Source organism: Oncorhynchus kisutch, unplaced genomic scaffold, assembly GCF_002021735.2.
Source record: "Oncorhynchus kisutch isolate 150728-3 unplaced genomic scaffold, Okis_V2 scaffold1859, whole genome shotgun sequence".
Lineage (NCBI taxonomy): Eukaryota > Metazoa > Chordata > Actinopteri > Salmoniformes > Salmonidae > Oncorhynchus > Oncorhynchus kisutch.
In genome coordinates, this window is record NW_022263804.1 from 22,456 (window position 1) to 42,177 (window position 19,722).

The window sequence follows — 19,722 nt, forward strand, 5'->3', positions numbered from 1 at the left end:
ACACATACAGAGGGTACCTACCCTGTCATAGTGGGGACCTACCATGTCATAGTGGGGACCTACCCTGTCATAGTGGTAAACACATACAGTGGGGACCTACCCTGTCATAGTGGGGACCTACCCTGTCATAGTGGTTAACACATACAGTGGGGACCTACCCTGTCATAGTGGTAAACACATATAGTGGGGACCTACCCTGTCATAGTGGTTAACACATACAGTGGGGACCTACCATGTCATAGTGGGGACCAACCCTGTCATAGTGGTTAACACATACAGTGGGGACCTACCTTGTCATAGTGGTTAACACATACAGTGGGGACCTACCTTGTCATACTCATTGCGTGCTTTGGTCAGCATCTGCAGGATGTCCACACCTTGTCCCTTCCCAGGGTCCCCTGCTGCCTCCAGGGCTCGAGGAGACACCAAGCCCCCCTGACCCTGTTGACCCCGCTGGGCCAGGGCCTGTTCCTGTTTCGTCAGACTGAGAGAGGAGAGGTTAGAGGTGAGTGTCGTTTGGTCTGTGTGTGTCGGTCAGTCGGTCTGTGCTGTTGTGAACTGGCAATGGTAGTGCGCGCACACACACACACACACACACACACACACACACACACACACACACACACACACACGGAACAGGGTACCATTTGAGATGCAGTCACTTAGTATTACCAGGGAATCTGTCAACTATTAGTTGGTATTATTACCAGGGAATCTGTCAACTATTAGTTGGTATTATTACCAGGGAATCTGTCAACTATGAGTTGGTATTATTAGGGTCTTTGTATCCAGTAGAGGAATGGTGCTGCTGTGGATGCTTCATCAAACAATGTTTCCACGATTTAACAATGATGGTGGAAGACAGAATGTTTTAGTGCAGACACACACACACACACACAGTGTTTTAGTGCAGCAGTGTAGACACACACACACCAGTGTTTTAGTGCAGCAGTGTAGACACACACACACACAGTGTTTTAGTGCAGCAGTGTAGACACACACAGACCAGTGTTTTAGTGCAGCAGTGTAGACACACACACACACAGTGTTTTAGTGCAGCAGTGTAGACACACACAGACCAGTGTTTTAGTGCAGCAGTGTAGACACACACACACACAGTGTTTTAGTGCAGCAGTGTACACACACACAGTGTTTTAGTGCAGCAGTGTAGACACACACACACACACAGTGTTTTAGTGCAGCAGTGTAGACACACACACACACAGTGTTTTAGTGCAGCAGTGTAGACACACACACACCAGTGTTTTAGTGCAGCAGTGTAGACACACACACACACCAGTGTTTTAGTGCAGCAGTGTAGACACACACACACCAGTGTTTTAGCGCAGCAGTGTAGACACACACACACCAGTGTTTTAGCGCAGCAGTGTAGACACACACACACCAGTGTTTTAGCGCAGCAGTGTAGACAGACACACACACACACACACACACCAGTGTTTTAGCGCAGCAGTGTAGACACACACACACACCAGTGTTTTAGTGCAGCAGTGTAGACACACACACACAGTGTTTTAGTGCAGCAGTGTAGACACACACACAGACCAGTGTTTTAGTGCAGCAGTGTAGACACACACACAGACCAGTGTTTTAGCGCAGCAGTGTAGACACACACACACACCAGTGTTTTAGTGCAGCAGTGTAGACACACACACACAGTGTTTTAGTGCAGCAGTGTAGACACACACACACCAGTGTTTTAGCGCAGCAGTGTAGACACACACACACCAGTGTTTTAGTGCAGCAGTGTAGACACACACACACCAGTGTTTTAGTGCAGCAGTGTAGACACACACACACCAGTGTTTTAGTGCAGCAGTGTAGACACACACACACACCAGTGTTTAGTGCAGCAGTGTAGACACACACACACACACACACACACACACACACACACACGTGTTTTAGTGCAGCAGTGTAGACACACACACACTAGTGTTTTAGTGCAGCAGTGTAGACACACACACACCAGTGTTTTAGTGCAGCAGTGTAGACAGACACACACACACCAGTGTTTTAGTGCAGCAGTGTAGACACACACACACACACACACACACACACACACACACACACACACACACACACACACACACACACACAGTGTTTTAGTGCAGCAGTGTAGACACACACCAGTGGCAAGTAGCTGGTGGTAATCAGTGAGTGATGATGCAGGGACAGTGTCATGGGGACACAGAGAGAGAGGGTGGGAGTGTGTTACTCACTACTTCATAAGCTCTGCGATGCGCTGGCAGTCCGCCTTATCATAGAACCAGATGCCATAGATAGCTACTAGAGAGAGACAGACAGACAGAGAGCGAGAGACAGAGAGAGAGAGCGAGAGACAGAGAGAGAGCGAGAGAGACACAGAGAGAGAGAGAGACACAGAGAGAGAGAGAGAGACAGACAGAGAGCAGAGCAGGGAGCGAGACAGGTCACAGGTCAGTCAATGGCCATAACGGAGGCTCCAATCTAAATCCAGATGAAACAGTGCAGCAGCGACGTCAACATCAGTCCCCTTAGACACAGAGCCAGGGCTAAATACACGAGCTGGAGCCACGGCTAAATACACGAGCTGGAGCCACGGCAGTCGAGCTGGAGCCACGGCAGTCATTACACAGACATCACAAAACACTGGGAGAAAGGAACCAAATTCACAGCACGTGTTTGTGTGATCCAAAGTCTACAATAACCTGAACGATGAATGTCGGCGACTGCTGAGCTAGGTTCACTGCTGTGTGTGTGTGTGTGGTATGTGGGTGTGTTTTGGCAGGTTCTCTGATGCGTTCCTTCCTGGCAGGCAGGCAGAAGAGGAATAGAGGTTGTGTCCCAATCATCTCTCTTTCCTCTCAAAGAGTGCACTTGTTCACTTCCCTTAACTAAAAATGAAATCTGGTATAAGTACTGGTATAAGAAATATGGTATAAGTACTGGTATAAGTACTGGTATAAGAAATATGGTATAAGTACTGGTATAAGTACTGGTATAAGTACTGGTATAAGAAATATGGTATAAGTACTGGTATAAGTACTGGTATAAGAAATATGGTATAAGTACTGGTATAAGAAATATGGTATAAGAAATCTGGTATAAGTACTGGTATAAGAAATATGGTATGAGTACTGGTATAAGAAATATGGTATGAGTACTGGTATAAGAAATATGGTATGAGTACTGGTATAAGAAATATGGTATAAGTACTGGTATAAGATATCGGGTATAAGTACTGGTATAAGTACTGGTATAAGTACTGGTATAAGAAATATGGTATAAGTACTGGTATAAGAAATCTGGTACAAGTACTGGTATATGAAATCTGGTATAAGTACTGGTATAAGAAATCTGGTATAAGTACTGGTATAAGAAATCTGGTATAAGTACTGGTATAAGAAATCTGGTATAAGTACTGGTATAAGAAATCTGGTATAAGTACTGGTATAACAATGGTGGAAACTCCCCCCAGGCCGAGCCTCCAACCAATACAATGCTTTTAGATGTGGGAAGCAGTGAACACTTGAGGGGAAATGTGATATTATGGGACACCCCCCCGACCGTGGAGAAGGTGCTACATATAAACCCCCCCGACCGTGGAGAAGGTGCTACATATAAACCCCCCCGAAGGTGCTACATATTAATCCCCCCGACTGTGGAGAAGGTGCTACATATTAACCCCCCCGACTGTGGAGAAGGTGCTACATATAAACCCCCCCACAGTGGAGAAGGTGCTACATATTAACCCCCCCACAGTGGAGAAGGTGCTACATATAACCCCCCCACAGTGGAGAAGGTGCTACATATAAACCCCCCCCCCCCCCCACAGTGGAGAAGGTGCTACATATTAACCCCCCCGACCGTGGAGAAGGTGAGATGTATAAACCCCCCACGGTGGAGAAGGTGCTACATATAAACCCCCCACAGTGGAGAAGGTGCTACATATAAACCCCCCCACAGTGGAGAAGGTGCTACATATAAACCCCCCACAGTGGAGAAGGTGCTACATATAAACCCCCCCACAGTGGAGAAGGTGCTACATGTAAACCCCCCACAGTGGAGAAGATGAGACATATACACCCCCCCACGGTGGAGAAGGTGCCAAATATAACTCCCCCCCCACAGTGGAGAAGGTGATACATATAAACCCCCCCACGGTGGAGAAGGTGCTACCTATAAACGCCGCACGGTGGAGAAGGTGCTACATATAACCCCCCGCCCACAGTGGAGAAGGTGCTACGTATAAACCCCCCCACAGTGGAGAAGGTGAGACATATAAACCCCCCCACAGTGGAGAAGGTGCTACATATAAACCCCCCACAGTGGAGAAGGTGCTACATATAACCCCCCCCACAGTGGAGAAGGTGCTACATATAAACCCCCCCACAGTGGAGAAGGTGCTACATATAACCCCCCCACAGTGGAGAAGGTGCTACATATAACCCCCCCACAGTGGAGAAAGTGCTACATATAAACCCCCCCACAGTGGAGAAGGTGCTACATATAAACCCCCCTCCCCCCCACAGTGGAGAAGGTGCTACATATAAACCCCCCACAGTGGAGAAGGTGCTACATATAAGCCCCCCCACAGTGGAGAAGGTGAGACATATAAACCCCCCCACAGTGGAGAAGGTGCTACATATAAACCCCCCACAGTGGAGAAGGTGCTACATATAAACCCCCCCACAGTGGAGAAGGTGCTACGTATAAACCCCCCCACAGTGGAGAAGGTGAGACATATAAACCCCCCCACAGTGGAGAAGGTGAGACATATAAACCCCCCCACAGTGGAGAAGGTGCTACATATAAACCCCCCACAGTGGAGAAGGTGCTACATATAAACCCCCCTCCCCCCCACAGTGGAGAAGGTGCTACATATAAACCCCCCCACAGTGGAGAAGGTGCTACGTATAAACCCCCCCACAGTGGAGAAGGTGAGACATATAAACCCCCCCACAGTGGAGAAGGTGCTACATATAAACCCCCCCACAGTGGAGAAGGTGCTACATATAAACCCCCCCACAGTGGAGAAGGTGCTACATATAAACCCCCCTCCCCCCCACAGTGGAGAAGGTGCTACATATAAACCCCCCACAGTGGAGAAGGTGCTACATATAAACCCCCCCCCCCCCCACAGTGGAGAAGGTGAGACGTATAAACCCCCCACAGTGGAGAAGGTGCTACATATAAACCCCCCCACAGTGGAGAAGGTGCTACATATAAACCCTTTCTCCTACTAGGACAGTGCTCATCCAGGATGATTCCTCACATCCCCGGGAACGGAAGACATACCGCTAGATTCCAGGAAGAGGTGGCTGGGCGGGGTTCAGCAGAGCACAACATATTCCACTATTGAGACACAGTGGGATTACCTACAGCCATTATATTAAAATGTACCATCTTTATCAGTCATGACTCATGCCAGACCACGTTAACTTCTTGGAAACTGTGATGACTTTTACAGAGTGGACTCATCATGGATGAAATCAAAGATAAAATACATTTTTTTTTTTTAAGTCCTGTGTTAAATCTCCTCATGGTGTTTAAGTTCATGATTCATGGCATCGTTTATGGCTGAAGTGAAGGTTCTGGGTTCTGTCACCATGACCTCATTACCTTCTTAGTCTAATAACTAGTCAGTGGAGCCAACGTCAATATTACAGACAGATACGTGCTATGAGAAAGCACAACATGTCTCTGTGGCAGTTACCCAGGGTTAAGGGCAGGCTGGGGCCCCATTCATTAGGGTGGTGGGGTAGAGGGGTGATTGAGACTCTGCAGCAGTGGGAGTTGGAAGCCAGGCCACTACTCTACTCAGCGTGGCTGAGACAGGAGCCCCGTTGACAGGCAGACCAGGAACACTTCTCCTGTCACCGTCACAGTGAGAACTCAGGCAGCCTCAAATAGGTCGCGTAGGAAGATAACGCTCTGGCACGGCGGTCGGCCCAAGAAAAGAGGACAGGGGGCGAGATAAGGAGAGAGAAAGGAGGGAAGAGTGAGGAGGGGCGACAGGGCGGAGACTGAGGGACTGAAGGCCAGCCAGTAGACTAGAGCATGTTGACTCCTGACTGACAGAGAGACAAGACTACAGTGAGAGAGTAACTGAGTCAGTGAGGACAGCGGGTCTGAGTTGCTGGATCTTAAGGTTGGAGCTGCTACTGTGTCCATCTGCCTGCCTGCTGCCATCCTGTCTGCCCTCTGAGCTGTGCCCTGCACTGCCCTGCCTGCCTGGGGCTGTGGAGAGCCAAGCTAAAGGTCACCGCCTGGAAAAAGGACCAGACAGACACTCCAAGCCCTGGGAAATTTAAGAACCAGCGAGGGCAGCGAGGAGAGAGATCTCTGGAGGAGCTGAGGAGAGACCACTTAGCTTAGTAGCTACAGGGGACTACTCTGGTTAGACTCATATACTACTCTCTCTGGGAAGGACTGAGACATTACCCAGCCTCACACCAGACAGTCTCTCTGGAAAGGACTGAGACATTACCCAGCCTCACACCAGACAGTCTCTCTGGAAAGGACTGAGACATTACCCAGCCTCACACCAGACAGTCTCTCTGGGAAGGACTGAGACATTACCCAACCTCACACCAGACAGTCTCTCTGGGAAGGACTGAGACATTACCCAGCCTCACACCAGACAGTCTCTCTGAGAAGGACTGAGACATTACCCAGCCTCACACCAGACAGTCTCTCTGAGAAGGACTGAGACATTACCCAGCCTCACACCAGACAGTCTCTCTGGGAAGGACTGAGACATTACCCAGCCTCACACCAGACAGTCTCTCTGAGAAGGACTGAGACATTACCCAACCTCACACCAGACAGTCTCTCTGAGAAGGACTGAGACATTACCCAGCCTCACACCAGACAGACTCTCTGAGAAGACAGTACTGTTAGAGGACGGATGGGGACAGGAGGAGGAGAGACAGGTCAGGTACCTCAGTATTGGAAACCAGAGAAAGGGTTCTATTGGTTCATTATTTCCTCATAGAACAAAAGGGGCGTGTTAAAGGAAGAGGACAGACAGGAGACTAGTACCTCAGCAGTACCAGAGGACAGACAGACAGACAGGAGACTAGTACCTCAGCAGTACCAGAGGACAGACAGACAGACAGGAGACTAGTACCTCAGCAGTACCAGAGGACAGACAGACAGGAGACTAGTACCTCAGCAGTACCAGAGGACAGACAGACAGGAGACTAGTACCTCAGCAGTACCAGAGGACAGACAGACAGGAGACTAGTACCTCAGCAGTACCAGAGGACAGACAGGAGACTAGTACCTCAGCAGTACCAGAGGACAGACAGGAGACTAGTACCTCAGCAGTACCAGAGGACAGACAGACAGACAGACAGGAGACTAGTACCTCAGCAGTACCAGAGGACAGACAGACAGACAGACAGACAGGAGACTAGTATCTCAGCAGTACCAGAGGACAGACAGACAGACAGACAGACAGGAGACTAGTATCTCAGCAGTACCAGAGGACAGACAGGAGACTAGTACCTCAGCAGTACCAGAGGACAGACAGACAGACAGGAGACTAGTATCTCAGCAGTACCAGAGGACAGACAGGAGACTAGTACCTCAGCAGTACCAGAGGACAGACAGGAGACTAGTACCTCAGCAGTACCAGAGGACAGACAGGAGACTAGTACCTCAGCAGTACCAGAGGACAGACAGACAGGAGACTAGTATCTCAGCAGTACCAGAGGACAGACAGACAGGAGACTAGTATCTCAGCAGTACCAGAGGACAGACAGACAGGAGACTAGTATCTCAGCAGTACCAGAGGACAGACAGACAGGAGACTAGTATCTCAGCAGTACCAGAGGACAGACAGACAGACAGACAGGAGACTAGTATCTCAGCAGTACCAGAGGACAGACAGACAGAAGACTAGTATCTCGGCAGTACCAGAGGACAGACAGGAGACTGGTATCTCAGCAGTACCAGAGGAAACGTGGTCTAAACGTTGTCCCCTAGTAGCAGCTCCACCACACCACTACTAGACTATCGTCTCAGAGGGACTATGTTGGGCAGGTTGTTCCAGCGTAAACCCAAACATGAGCGACTTCAAGAGGAGCCGGAGGTTGGGCCAGCCAAGGGGATGCTCATCACAGAGACAGAGATGGAGTACACCTACGTACGACCAGGAGGTAAGGACAACCTCAAAGACTAGTCATATGTCTGTGTCCCAAATGGCACACTATTCCTTATAGATTGGCCTGGTCCTGGTCACACGTAGTGCACTATAAAGGGAATAGGATGCTATTTAGAATGCACAGCTCTGGTCAAACGTAGTGCACTATAAAGGGAATAGGGTGCTATTTAGAACACATAGGCTCTGGTCAAACGTAGTGCACTATAAAGGGAATAGGGTGCTATTTAGAACGTATCGGCTCTGGTCAAACGTAGTGCACTATAAAGGGAATAGGGTGCTATTTAGAACGCATCGGCTCTGGTCAAACATAGTGCACCATAAAGGGAATCACTAGCCTACGTCAAACTACTATCCCCCATAGTAGAAAAGTTGACCTATTCTATTGTCAGCTTGTCGAGAAAGAAATATGGCCTATTCCATACCACCAGTAGGCCTCGGATACAGTCAACCGGTTATTATCAAACATTATTTCTTCCCATTACCAGCGCAGCAACGTGCACAAGGCAGCAGGCTACACACGGATGGTCCTTCCATAATGCAAATAGCAGAGAAAACACTATTGTCAAAAGGGCAATGCACATGAGTGGCAAAATATGTGTTAGAACCAGGGGACAATGCAACAACTGGCACGGGCTGCTAATATAACCAGGACTGTGCTTTTGGCTACTGGACAATGAAAGTTGATGTATAAGAATGGTCTCCACAGATGTTGACTAGGCTACTCTGAACCAGGGTAAGACATGCCTCATAATGGGTTATCAAACACTCAGGTTTCAAAACAATTTATTTTACCTTTATTTAACTAGGCAAGTCAGTTAAGAACAAATTCTTATTTTCAATGACGGCCTAGGAACAGTGGGTTAACTGCCTGTTCAGGGGCAGAACGGCAGATTTGTACCTTGTCAGCTCGGGGGTTTGAACTTGCAACCTTCCGGTTACTAGTCCAACGCTCTAACCACTAGGCTACCCTGCCGCCCCAAAACAATGAAGTATATGTTAAGACAATGCATACTGCGCTGAGGCAGACTTCTGTTGACTGTTCATTTTCTGTTTGAGATACTGTAGCAGCTCTTGCGATGTCTGACAGATTTGTATCTGTATGGTGTGATAAATAAGATAGATAATGAATACTGTACACACGCCCCAATTTAATTCCACAAAATTATGCAAATTAACCTATAGACCAATAATCACAACCAGTCAAATGTTTTCCTATCAATGAACAGACTTAAAGCGTTATTTTGCAAGGGGATGTTTTCTTCTCCTCCCAGACAATTGGCCGGCACCAATTTAGTTTATTTAAATATATATATATATATATATAGCCAGTTTTTTGACGAAAAACAATAGTGTATTACCCGGCTAACAGAAACCCTTGCTGTCAATGTCACAATGATGTCACAGTTGAGACAACATTCTAAATTGGCCTGGCTGGCTCTTCCACCAGCTAATGACCCCATAACCAAATACTTGTTTAGTGATAAGATTCTGTGACCTCTCGTGAAAGGTCATGTTGAGGGACGTGTGTTGTTCTAAACATCACGTATAAATAACTCAGCTGTGTTTTTCACCCCCCTGTATAGTTGTGTTTGTGTGTAAATGTCTAATAATTAGACCAAGCAGTCCAGCAATATCTTAAAACAAAGCATTCCACCTGCCTGTCACTGAGAATGGTGTGTGCATCAGTGTGTGTGTGTGTATCAGTGTGTGTGTGTGTGTGTGTGTGTGTGTGTGTGTGTGTGTGTGTGTGTGTGTGTGTGTGTGTGTGTGTGTGTAGTGTGTCCCACTTATAATGACAGGTTGGTTTGTATCTAACGTAGTAGGCTGGTTGGCTGGCTCTCTGCTGTTGGCAGGACACTTGCGGTAGAAAACCGGCACAGAGGCACTCAAACACGGGACTACTGCCACAAAAATACCTCTGAACCATATATGGACCTGTGGGGCCACAGCCACTAGACTAGAGACGGCTCCAGGCTCCTCTCCTCAGGGTATGTGTGTGTGTCTGCAGCACTGAGTCTCTTTCTCAGCCTGCAACAGACCTGGGTTCAAACACTATTCGAGGTAATTTCAACCACTTTATCTGGGCTTCATTGAGCTTGTCTGGCTTAACAGACTAATTGAATAGTCCCCAAGCTATAAATCCCACCCATCAGGCACTCCAGCCAGGCTAGGGGATACGCTATAAGTTTGTGTTGAAAGATTTCAAATAGTGCTTGAACCCAGGTCTGATATGCACTCCGCAAATAGTTCTCATTTAAATGAAGTGCTCCATGATGGGCCAGGATTCCTGGACTACACCACATGGTAGAAAGTTAGCTGCATCTTCAATCTGTTTAAACTATTCTGAACTCTCCAGTAGTATTGACCATGATTCACGTCCAATCGCTTTTTAGAAATGTAAGTTCTGGTCTAATCAAATGTAAATCTCTTGAGACGTGAAGACTAGCAGGACTGAAATAAATATGTTCTGGAATGCAAACATCAACATCTACAGGCCTACACCTCCGGCACATAGTTCCCGTGGTGATGTAAACACACCACCTCCGGCAACATAGTTCCCATGGTGATGTAAACACACCACCTCCGGAAACATAGTTCCCATGGTGATGTAAACCCACCTCCTCTGGGAACATAGTTCCCGTGGTGATGTAAACCCACCTCCTCCGGGAACATAGTTCCCGTGGTGATGTAAACCCACCACCTCCGGGAACATAGTTCCCGTGGTGATGTAAACACACCTCCTCCGGAAACATAGTTCCCATGGTGATGTAAACCCACCTCCTCCGGGAACATAGTTCCCGTGGTGATGTAAACACACCTCCGGCACATAAGCGGTACAAGACCAGAGGGGGTTGGAAGCGGTTCGCTGACGCCTTCATATGTTTCACAAGGTATTGGAATGCCCAGGCCTGGGTAGGTAGGCTGAATAGTGCAGGGGACTTTCAGCGAGGCCTGGTACTGAGTAGGGAGGGTTAACAGTCCAGGTACTATGTAGGTAGGGTTAACAGTCCAGGTACTATGTAGGTAGGGTTAACAGCCCTGGTACTATGTAGGTAGGGTTAACAGCCCAGGTTCTAAGTAGGTAGGGTTAACAGTCCTGGTACTATGTGGGTAGGGTTAACAGCCCTGGTACTATGTAGGTAGGGTTAACAGCCCAGGTTCTAAGTAGGTAGGGTTAACAGCCCAGGTACTATGTAGGTAGGGTTAACAGCCCTGGTACTATGTAGGTAGGGTTAACAGCCCAGGTTCTAAGTAGGTAGGGTTAACAGCCCAGGTTCTAAGTAGGTAGGGTTAACAGCCCAGGTTCTAAGTAGGTAGGGTTAACAGCCCAGGTTCTGAGTAGGTAGGGTTAACAGTCCAGGTTCTGAGTAGGTAGGGTTAACAGTCCTGGTACTATGTAGGTAGGGTTAACAGCCCTGGTACTATGTAGGTAGGGTTAACAGTCCTGGTACTATGTAGGTAGGGTTAACAGTCCTGGTACTATGTAGGTAGGGTTAACAGCCCAGGTTCTGAGTAGGTAGGGTTAACAGTCCTGGTACTATGTAGGTAGGGTTAACAGTCCTGGTACTATGTAGGTAGGGTTAACAGTCCTGGTACGATGTAGGTAGGGTTAACAGTCCTGGTACTATGTAGGTGGGCTGAATAGTGCAGGGGACTTACAGCGAGCATTCCTGTAGAGCAGGAACGGATCCTGCAGCTGGAAGTCCAGGTCTTTAGTGATGGGTTCAGTCAGGTTCTCCATACTCAGCCTGTTCATTATGGTGAAGCCATGTCTGGGAGATGCTAGCCTGAGGACAAACAGGAAGGCATGAATAGAAAGAGTTAAACCTCTACAGGATCGGTGTCCATAAACCGGGACAGTTGTTGCTCAATAGGCGATAATGTGACTAGACTTTCCGGGACATAGACATGTCTTATATGGACAGAAAGCTTCAATTCTTGTTTATCGAACTGCACTGTACAATTTACAGTAGCTATTACAGAATAAAAAATACCTGCTATTGTTGGAGCATAGTGCACAACAACAAAACACTTATCACTGCAACCTGTTTGATACATTCACCTCTGAAGGTAAACGGTGTACTGATCTGATTTGTCATTCTGAGGGGCCCAGAGATGTAGTGTAGTTTAAATACATTTGTATATTAAAACGTAGGAACTGGCTTTACAGTTTGACTGCTGTCTCTGGCTCCACACCTAGCCATCTAGATGTCTTTCTAATTTAGTTTATCTTTATTTAATTAGACAAGTCAGTTAAGAACACATTCTTATTTTCAATGACGGGCCTAGGAACAGTGGTTTAAATGCCTTGTTCAGGGGCAGAACGACAGATTTTTTTACCTTGTCAGCTCGGGGATTCGATCGTGCAAACTTTGGGTTACTACTCCAACGCTCTAACCACTAGGCTACCTGCCGCCCCATTAGCTTTCTGTAGGGAAGCTAATGATCCATCATGTATGACATTCCTGGGTGTGTAAACGTGTATTTTTTATTAGCATAGCATTGTTGTATGTTCTTTATAGTTATGTACTTGAACATGTATAAATTGACTAATGTGGCACATTTGGACAAACTCCTGGCTGACTTGATGCAAAATGTTGTGTAGTGAGGTAATTCTTCACTGGATCAGTCTAAATTACACCTAGGCTCCTATGTTAATGTCTGGCCTTTCTCTCGCATTTCAAAGATGGAACAAAACAATTATTGAAAAACAAATGTTTTTTGTTTGTTTATCTTTTACCAGATCTAATGTGTTATATTCTCCTACATTCATTTCACTTTTACACACACTTCAAAGTGTTTCCTTTCAAATGGTATCATGAATATGCATATCCTTGCTTCAGGTCCTGAGCTACAGGCAGTTAGATTTGGGCATGTCATTTTTGGTGAAAGTTTAAAAAAAGGGGTCTGATCCTTAATTAAAGGGACTTGACATTACACCGGCCTTATACCAGAGTTCATATTAAAGTACACAGGAGGGAGGTACTTTACATTACATACAAGTTGAATAACCAGTGTAAGGTGCTAACAGACTGGAAACGAACTGGTGACTACATGCACGCATCCGAGTTGGTGTATTTTCTCAGGAGAACAAGAACGACAGTGGTAATGTATGTACAAGTAGTCCTACAAGGAAACAGAAAGGTTCTACATGTTCAAGTAGACCTACAAGGAAACAGAATGGTGTTACCTATTCAAGTAGTCCTACAAGGAAACAGAAAGGTTCTACATGTTCAAGTAGTCCTACAAGGAAACAGAAAGGTTCTACATGTTCAAGTAGTTCTACAAGGAAACAGAAAGGTTCTACATGTTCAAGTAGTCCTACAAGGAAACAGAAAGGTTCTACATGTTCAAGTAGGCCTACAAGAAAACAAAGGTTCTACATGTCCAAGTAGGCCCACAAGGAAACAGAAAGGTTCTACATGCTCAAGTAGGCCTAACAGAAAACAGAATGGTGCTACATGTTCAAGTAGTCCTACAAGGAAACAGAAAGGTTCTACATGTTCAAGTAAGCCTACAAGGAAACAGAAAGGTGTTACCTATTCAAGTAGGCCTAACAGAAAACAGAAAGGTTCTACATGTTCAAGTAGACCTACAAGGAAACAGAAAGGTGTTACCTATTCAAGTAGGCCTAACAGAAAACAGAAAGGTTCTACATGTTCAAGTAGGCCTACAAGGAAACAGAAAGGTTATACATGTTCAAGTAGGCCTACAAGGAAACAGAAAGGTGTTACCTATTCAAGTAGGCCTAACAGAAAACAGAAAGGTTCTACATGTTCAAGTAGGCCTACAAGGAAACAGAAAGGTTATACATGTTCAAGTAGGCCTAACAGAAAACAGAAAGGTTCTACATGTTTACGACCCATTTCCTGGGTGGGATAGGGTCTGTGGAAGTAATCATGGCTCTTCAAGGCTACAGACCATAATAGTCTACTCAGTGATCTGTTCAAAGGGAGGGTTGACGTAGCTAACCCACTAAGCCCATTATATTTAACCTGATGGAGGCAGGCTTCTCAGCTCACAGCTGAAGTAGACACAGACACCGGTCCCAAAATGGCACCCTATTCCCTTTATAATGCACTACACATTTGACTATGGGCCCTGGTCCAATGTGACGCACCATAAAGGGTATAGGGTGCCACTTGGGATGCACCCCCAACAAGACTCAAAGCTCACGGGGAAGTACATAGAGACAGTAATTAGCTGGCATCGTAAAAGACCCATCATACCTTGTATAGACAAACAGGGTCCCCTCCACGTCAGTCTTCTCCTGCAAAACAACATACAGTAACTGATTCAGGTTGAGTTCATGAAAAGGGATTTGCTTGAACAGAGTCTTCATCGATCTCTCCTTAACATCCACAGCAAACTGTTACGTAGGCTGTGGGATATGAGGGTTTATGAAGCAAACTGTTACGTAGGCTGTGGGATATGAGGGTTTATGAAGCAAACTGTTACGTAGGCTGTGGGATATGAGGGTTTATGAAGCAAACTGTTACGTAGGCTGTGGGATATGAGGGTTTATGAAGCAAACTGTTACGTAGGCTGTGGGATATGAGGGTTTATGAAGCCAACTGTTACGTAGGCTGTGGGATATGAGGGTTTATGAAGCAAACTGTTACGTAGGCTGTGGGATATGAGGGTTATGAAGCAAACTGTTACGTAGGCTGTGGGATATGAGGGTTTATGAAGCAAACTGTTACGTAGGCTGTGGGATATGAGGGTTTATGAAGCAAACTGTTACGTAGGCTGTGGGATATGAGGGTTTATGAAGCAAACTGTTACGTAGGCTGTGGGATATGAGGGTTATGAAGCAAACTGTTACGTAGGCTGTGGGATATGAGGGTTATGAAGCCAACTGTTACGTAGGCTGTGGGATATGAGGGTTATGAAGCAAACTGTTACGTAGGCTGTGGGATATGAGGGTTATGAAGCCAACTGTTACGTAGGCTGTGGGATATGAGGGTTTATGAAGCAAACTGTTACGTAGGCTGTGGGATATGAGGGTTTATGAAGCAAACTGTTACGTAGGCTGTGGGATATGAGGGTTTATGAAGCAAACTGTTACGTAGGCTGTGGGATATGAGGGTTATGAAGCAAACTGTTACGTAGGCTGTGGGATATGAGGGTTTATGAAGCAAACTGTTACGTAGGCTGTGGGATATGAGGGTTTATGAAGCAAACTGTTACGTATGCTGTGGGATATGAGGGTTATGAAGCAAACTGTTACGTAGGCTGTGGGATATGAGGGTTATGAAGCAAACTGTTATGTAGGCTGTGAGATATGAGGGTTATGAAGCAAACTGTTACGTAGGCTGTGGGATATGAGGGTTTATGAAGCAAACTGTTACGTAGGCTGTGGGATATGAGGGTTTATGAAGCAAACTGTTACGTAGGCTGTGGGATATGAGGGTTTATGAAGCAAACTGTTACGTAGGCTGTGGGATATGAGGGTTTATGAAGCAAACTGTTACGTAGGCTGTGGGATATGAGGGTTTATGAAGCAAACTGTTACGTAGGCTGTGGGATATGAGGGTTATGAAGCAAACTGTTATGTAGGCTGTGGGATATGAGGGTTATGAAGCAAACTGTTATGTAGGCTGTGAGATATGAGGGTTATGAAGCAAACTGTTACGTAGGCTGTGGGATATGAGGGTTATGAAGCCAACTGTTACGTAGGCTGTGGGATATGAGGGTTTATGAAGCAAACTGTTACGTAGGCTGTGGGATATGAGGGTTATGAAGCAAACTGTTACGTAGGCTGTGGGATATGAGGGTTATGAAGCAAACTGTTACGTAGGCTGTGGGATATGAGGGTTATGAAGCAAACTGTTACTTATTAAGTTGTGGGATATGAAGGTTTATGAAGCAAACTGTTACGTAGGCTGTGAGATATGAGGGTTATGAAGCAAACTTCTACCAGTGCCATGGTTTTACGTCACTGACTATTTGGACCAATCATTATTTTGGGGTGCTCCTACACCTGCATATTTTATTATTTGTGAAAGGGGAGGGGTTCACCACCGTCCGTCCCCACCCTCAGAACCAAGTGGGCAATTCCACGATAACAGAATGATTCCGAGAGACAGATTTTTCACTTTAAAATGTACACCAAACAAACAAACACCTAAATGACTGCAAAGTTAAACCACACAACTCTACACACAAGCACAAAGAAAACACAGGTACTTAAAGGAACAGATGTTAAGTTGGGGAACAGAATGACTGCACAAATAACACAAACCGTCGTTCTGTTAATGTCAACAAACTTTGTACCTTGCATCAAGTAATGTGTTTTTGTCAAATATTCTTAAAAGTCATCCTCATCCATAGAGTTGTATGGTTTAACTTGCAATCATTCGTTTGTGTGTGGACGATGTGAAATGGCTAGCTAGTTAGCGTGGTGGACGCTAATAGTGTTTCAGTCGGTGACGTCACTCGCTCTGAGATCAGGAAGTAGTTGTTCCCCTTGCTCTGCAAGGCCCGCGCAGCTTTTGTGGAGCGATGGGTAACGATGCTTTGTGAGTGACTGGTTGATGTGTGCAGAGGGTCCCTGGTTCGGGGCGAGGAGAGGGACGGAAGCTATACTGTTTACATTTGTTTGGTGCACAATTTTTAAGTGATAAAAATCAGTCAACATCCTTGTAACTAGCTGGAGGCCAATGTGTACTATGTGCCCCGGTATGTGTGCGTTCCAGTTGATGACCATGAGTATGATGCGTTTCCATAGGGACCTCTGACTACATTTTGGATCAAGCCTAAATTGGCGTTAACATGCACCATAACGTGCCAAATCTGTGATTTAGCTCTTTTTGTAGGGTAAACATTAGAATTAAGTTGCCTCAAGGTGGTAATATCTCTCTAGGAGCTGATCCATTGTCAGTATTGTGAAATAGTTATAAATGTTAAGGAAATGATTGAATGGAGAAAGCTGAGCTCCCTTTCCATCCTATCAGTATAGACACATGCTCAAACATGCACATAAAGACTATTTATGTTTGATCCGGTTAATGTGGACGGAGGCTTCGAATGGAGGGTGAGATGCAATTGTGGAGCCTCCAGAAAAATCAAGCTCCATACGTTGCAATAATGTGGAGGGCTGCATACATCTCAACATTGACATGATTGGTTGATGTAGGTGGGGGCGGGAGTTCCTGTATAAAACACAAACTCACTTGACAACAGCTCTGCAAAGCATGTTTGCGTTGACTTCTGCAGAGGCCGCATAACAGTAAATACTGTATGGCCACTGCAGACGTCGGATTGACAATGCTGAACCTTTTAGCGACCTCCTCTCTACATGGTGTTTTAGGAAGATGCATCTTGAAAACACTTCATCCTAAACTCCATCGCTATCGGCCGTAACGGAGTAAATTAAGATAGTTGCTGTGCGAAACTCGATAATTTGTGAGTCACAAACCGATTCTGACAAAACGCTTGCTGAGCTGTCTCATGTGAGTTTGAATCGGAGCTTCGTGGGCGATATGCCGCCTTCAAAACAACTGGGAACTCGGAAAATAAAATAAGAAACTTTCGGACTGGGAAAAATCGATTTGAACGGTCATCCAACTCCGGAACTCCGGTCTAAAAAAAAATCACTGACGTCATGATTTGACCTTGTATTTTTCAGAGTTCCCAGTTTGAAACGCGACATATTCATCAGCGACATCTCGAATGCAGATAGTGGGTCTGGCATTATTGCCAAGTTAACGTGTTAGTCGGAACTAGATCATGTCCGACTCGTTAATAGGTTGGTTATACACGTGTCGCGTCCAACCAGTTAGCAAGTCGGACATTTGAGTTTCCTAGTTCCGACTGGGACGTGAAAGCGATATAGGGTGATGTTAGCTAGCTAGCTTTCTAGCTTCTTGGAATAATAGCTATGGCTAACCACATCTCCCAAAACCACGTGAATTCAACCTGGCAAACTAGTTTATAATGTGGCATCCATATCAGTCCGTTAAGATGTTACTTAACATGCAACTTTGTTGAAAGAGAAGGGAGCGCGAACAGAGCAGCGGTAGCATCCCTTAACTCACCCATTCATTTGATCGGTTGTTGAAAGTATACAACGCCACTTGACTCGCCACATCTACAATGTTGTTGATGTAAGGATCTTGTCTTTGCAGGGCTGCGAGACTAATGTCCAAACCTTTAGCAGTGAGACAGGTGTTTCCACCCGATGAGCTTGCCGTCATTGTTCTCCTTGAGCTAGTTAGCTAGTGATGCTAACTGGCGCGTTATCGCGGGTGAAGGAATCTGTGACGGTTCCAAAGTAAAACGAAAACTATTGAAACTATCCCCGTTAAAATACACTGTTATGAATTAAAATATTTAAAATAAATTATTAAAGAGAACATATAAGTGAATTGTAACTGTTCGGAACACCATCAACAGCTCACTTGACAGCAGCCATGTTTCGTCGAACAGATTGTAAACAATTAGACACGATGAGTTGAGCGTAGATGGCTATAAGGAACGTTAATCAATCTCGAGAAATAGATTGACCGCTTCATCAGGCCGAAGCAGATGATGATGATGAAGGATGTTTATTGGCCAGGCATGTTACACCAACATTATGACTTTGACATCTTGTTAGAATCCATCGTTGAATCCATTGAATTCCATTTTGTCATGAAATGTTATTAAAGGTTTACTTCAACGTCACTTTTATATCTGTCTGATAATTCAGATTGGTTATTTTGTTAATTAGTCGAGTTAATACGTTGTTTAGCAGATACTTACAATTTGGCGCATATCATAGACTTGAAAATGTCTGCTGCCCAAATTGATGGAAAAAACCTATGCAGTCTGCAATGGTGGCTCTAGAGGGCGCTACTTCCTTTGAAAAACATTTTATTTTTTATTTACCCCAATGCTGCCGCCTTTTTCTTGGGTACGGAGCTAGGCTATATTTAGTGTGTAATATCAATGACAAGCGATTCAACACTTAGTTCTATATGTTTCTATGGATAGATTGGGATTCTGGCAGTGCCAGGGTTATTGATGGCCTATAGTGACCAAAGGTTTTACCTGCTATAGGTGTGCGCAGTGAACAGCCATAGCACCATAAACAGTAGCCTACCAGGCAGCCCTCGACATATCTTCATTACGCTGAATTAGTTTTTTTACCTAGTAGCCTAGACATCTAGTATTTGTCCAAAATTCATAAGCACAATGACTGTTTTTGGACACCTTTTGTGCTAGAAAGCTATATGTTCTAATCAAACTCATCCCTCAAACAGAATTTAGGTGACCTGCAAACTTATTTCCTTCATCTCATCTAACAATTACAGACACAGTCAGAGATCCATTAGGAGTGAGTATGGCCCGGTGTCTGTGACTGATGGTTGGTGGGAGAAGAGAGGAGGGATGGGATGGGGAGTTGGTTCTCAGAACCAGTATGGCCCTGTGTCACAGATGGGACAATAACTAATATGGCAACACAGCACAGCAGCATCCAGTCTGCCTCCAAGTGACAAACGACTTAGGGAATAGAGTTCTATTTTGGACAAAGCCAGAGTACTCTATCCCCATCCTTAGTTCCC

At 45.6% G+C, this 19,722-nt stretch overlaps 1 protein-coding gene across 2 annotated transcripts in view; it reads right to left on the minus strand.

The window, feature by feature from the left end:
* Window positions 1-18,617, minus strand: part of LOC109887461 (mRNA-decapping enzyme 1B) — a 32,112-nt gene extending 13,495 nt beyond the window's left edge. The window contains exons 1-5 of one of the 2 annotated variants that reach the window (XM_031819115.1): window positions 18,214-18,617; window positions 14,404-14,444; window positions 11,834-11,961; window positions 2,244-2,307; window positions 328-484 (exon numbers count right to left, since the gene is read on the minus strand). In XM_031819115.1, the coding sequence (XP_031674975.1) occupies window positions 328-484; window positions 2,244-2,307; window positions 11,834-11,961; window positions 14,404-14,444; window positions 18,214-18,372 (549 nt within the window). In that variant the 5' untranslated portion in view covers window positions 18,373-18,617. Of the gene's footprint in view, window positions 1-327; window positions 485-2,243; window positions 2,311-11,833; window positions 11,962-14,403; window positions 14,445-18,213 lie in introns of both variants that reach the window. The other variant, XM_031819114.1, reaches the window with a different exon arrangement.
* Window positions 18,618-19,722: the final 1,105 nt, after the last annotated feature.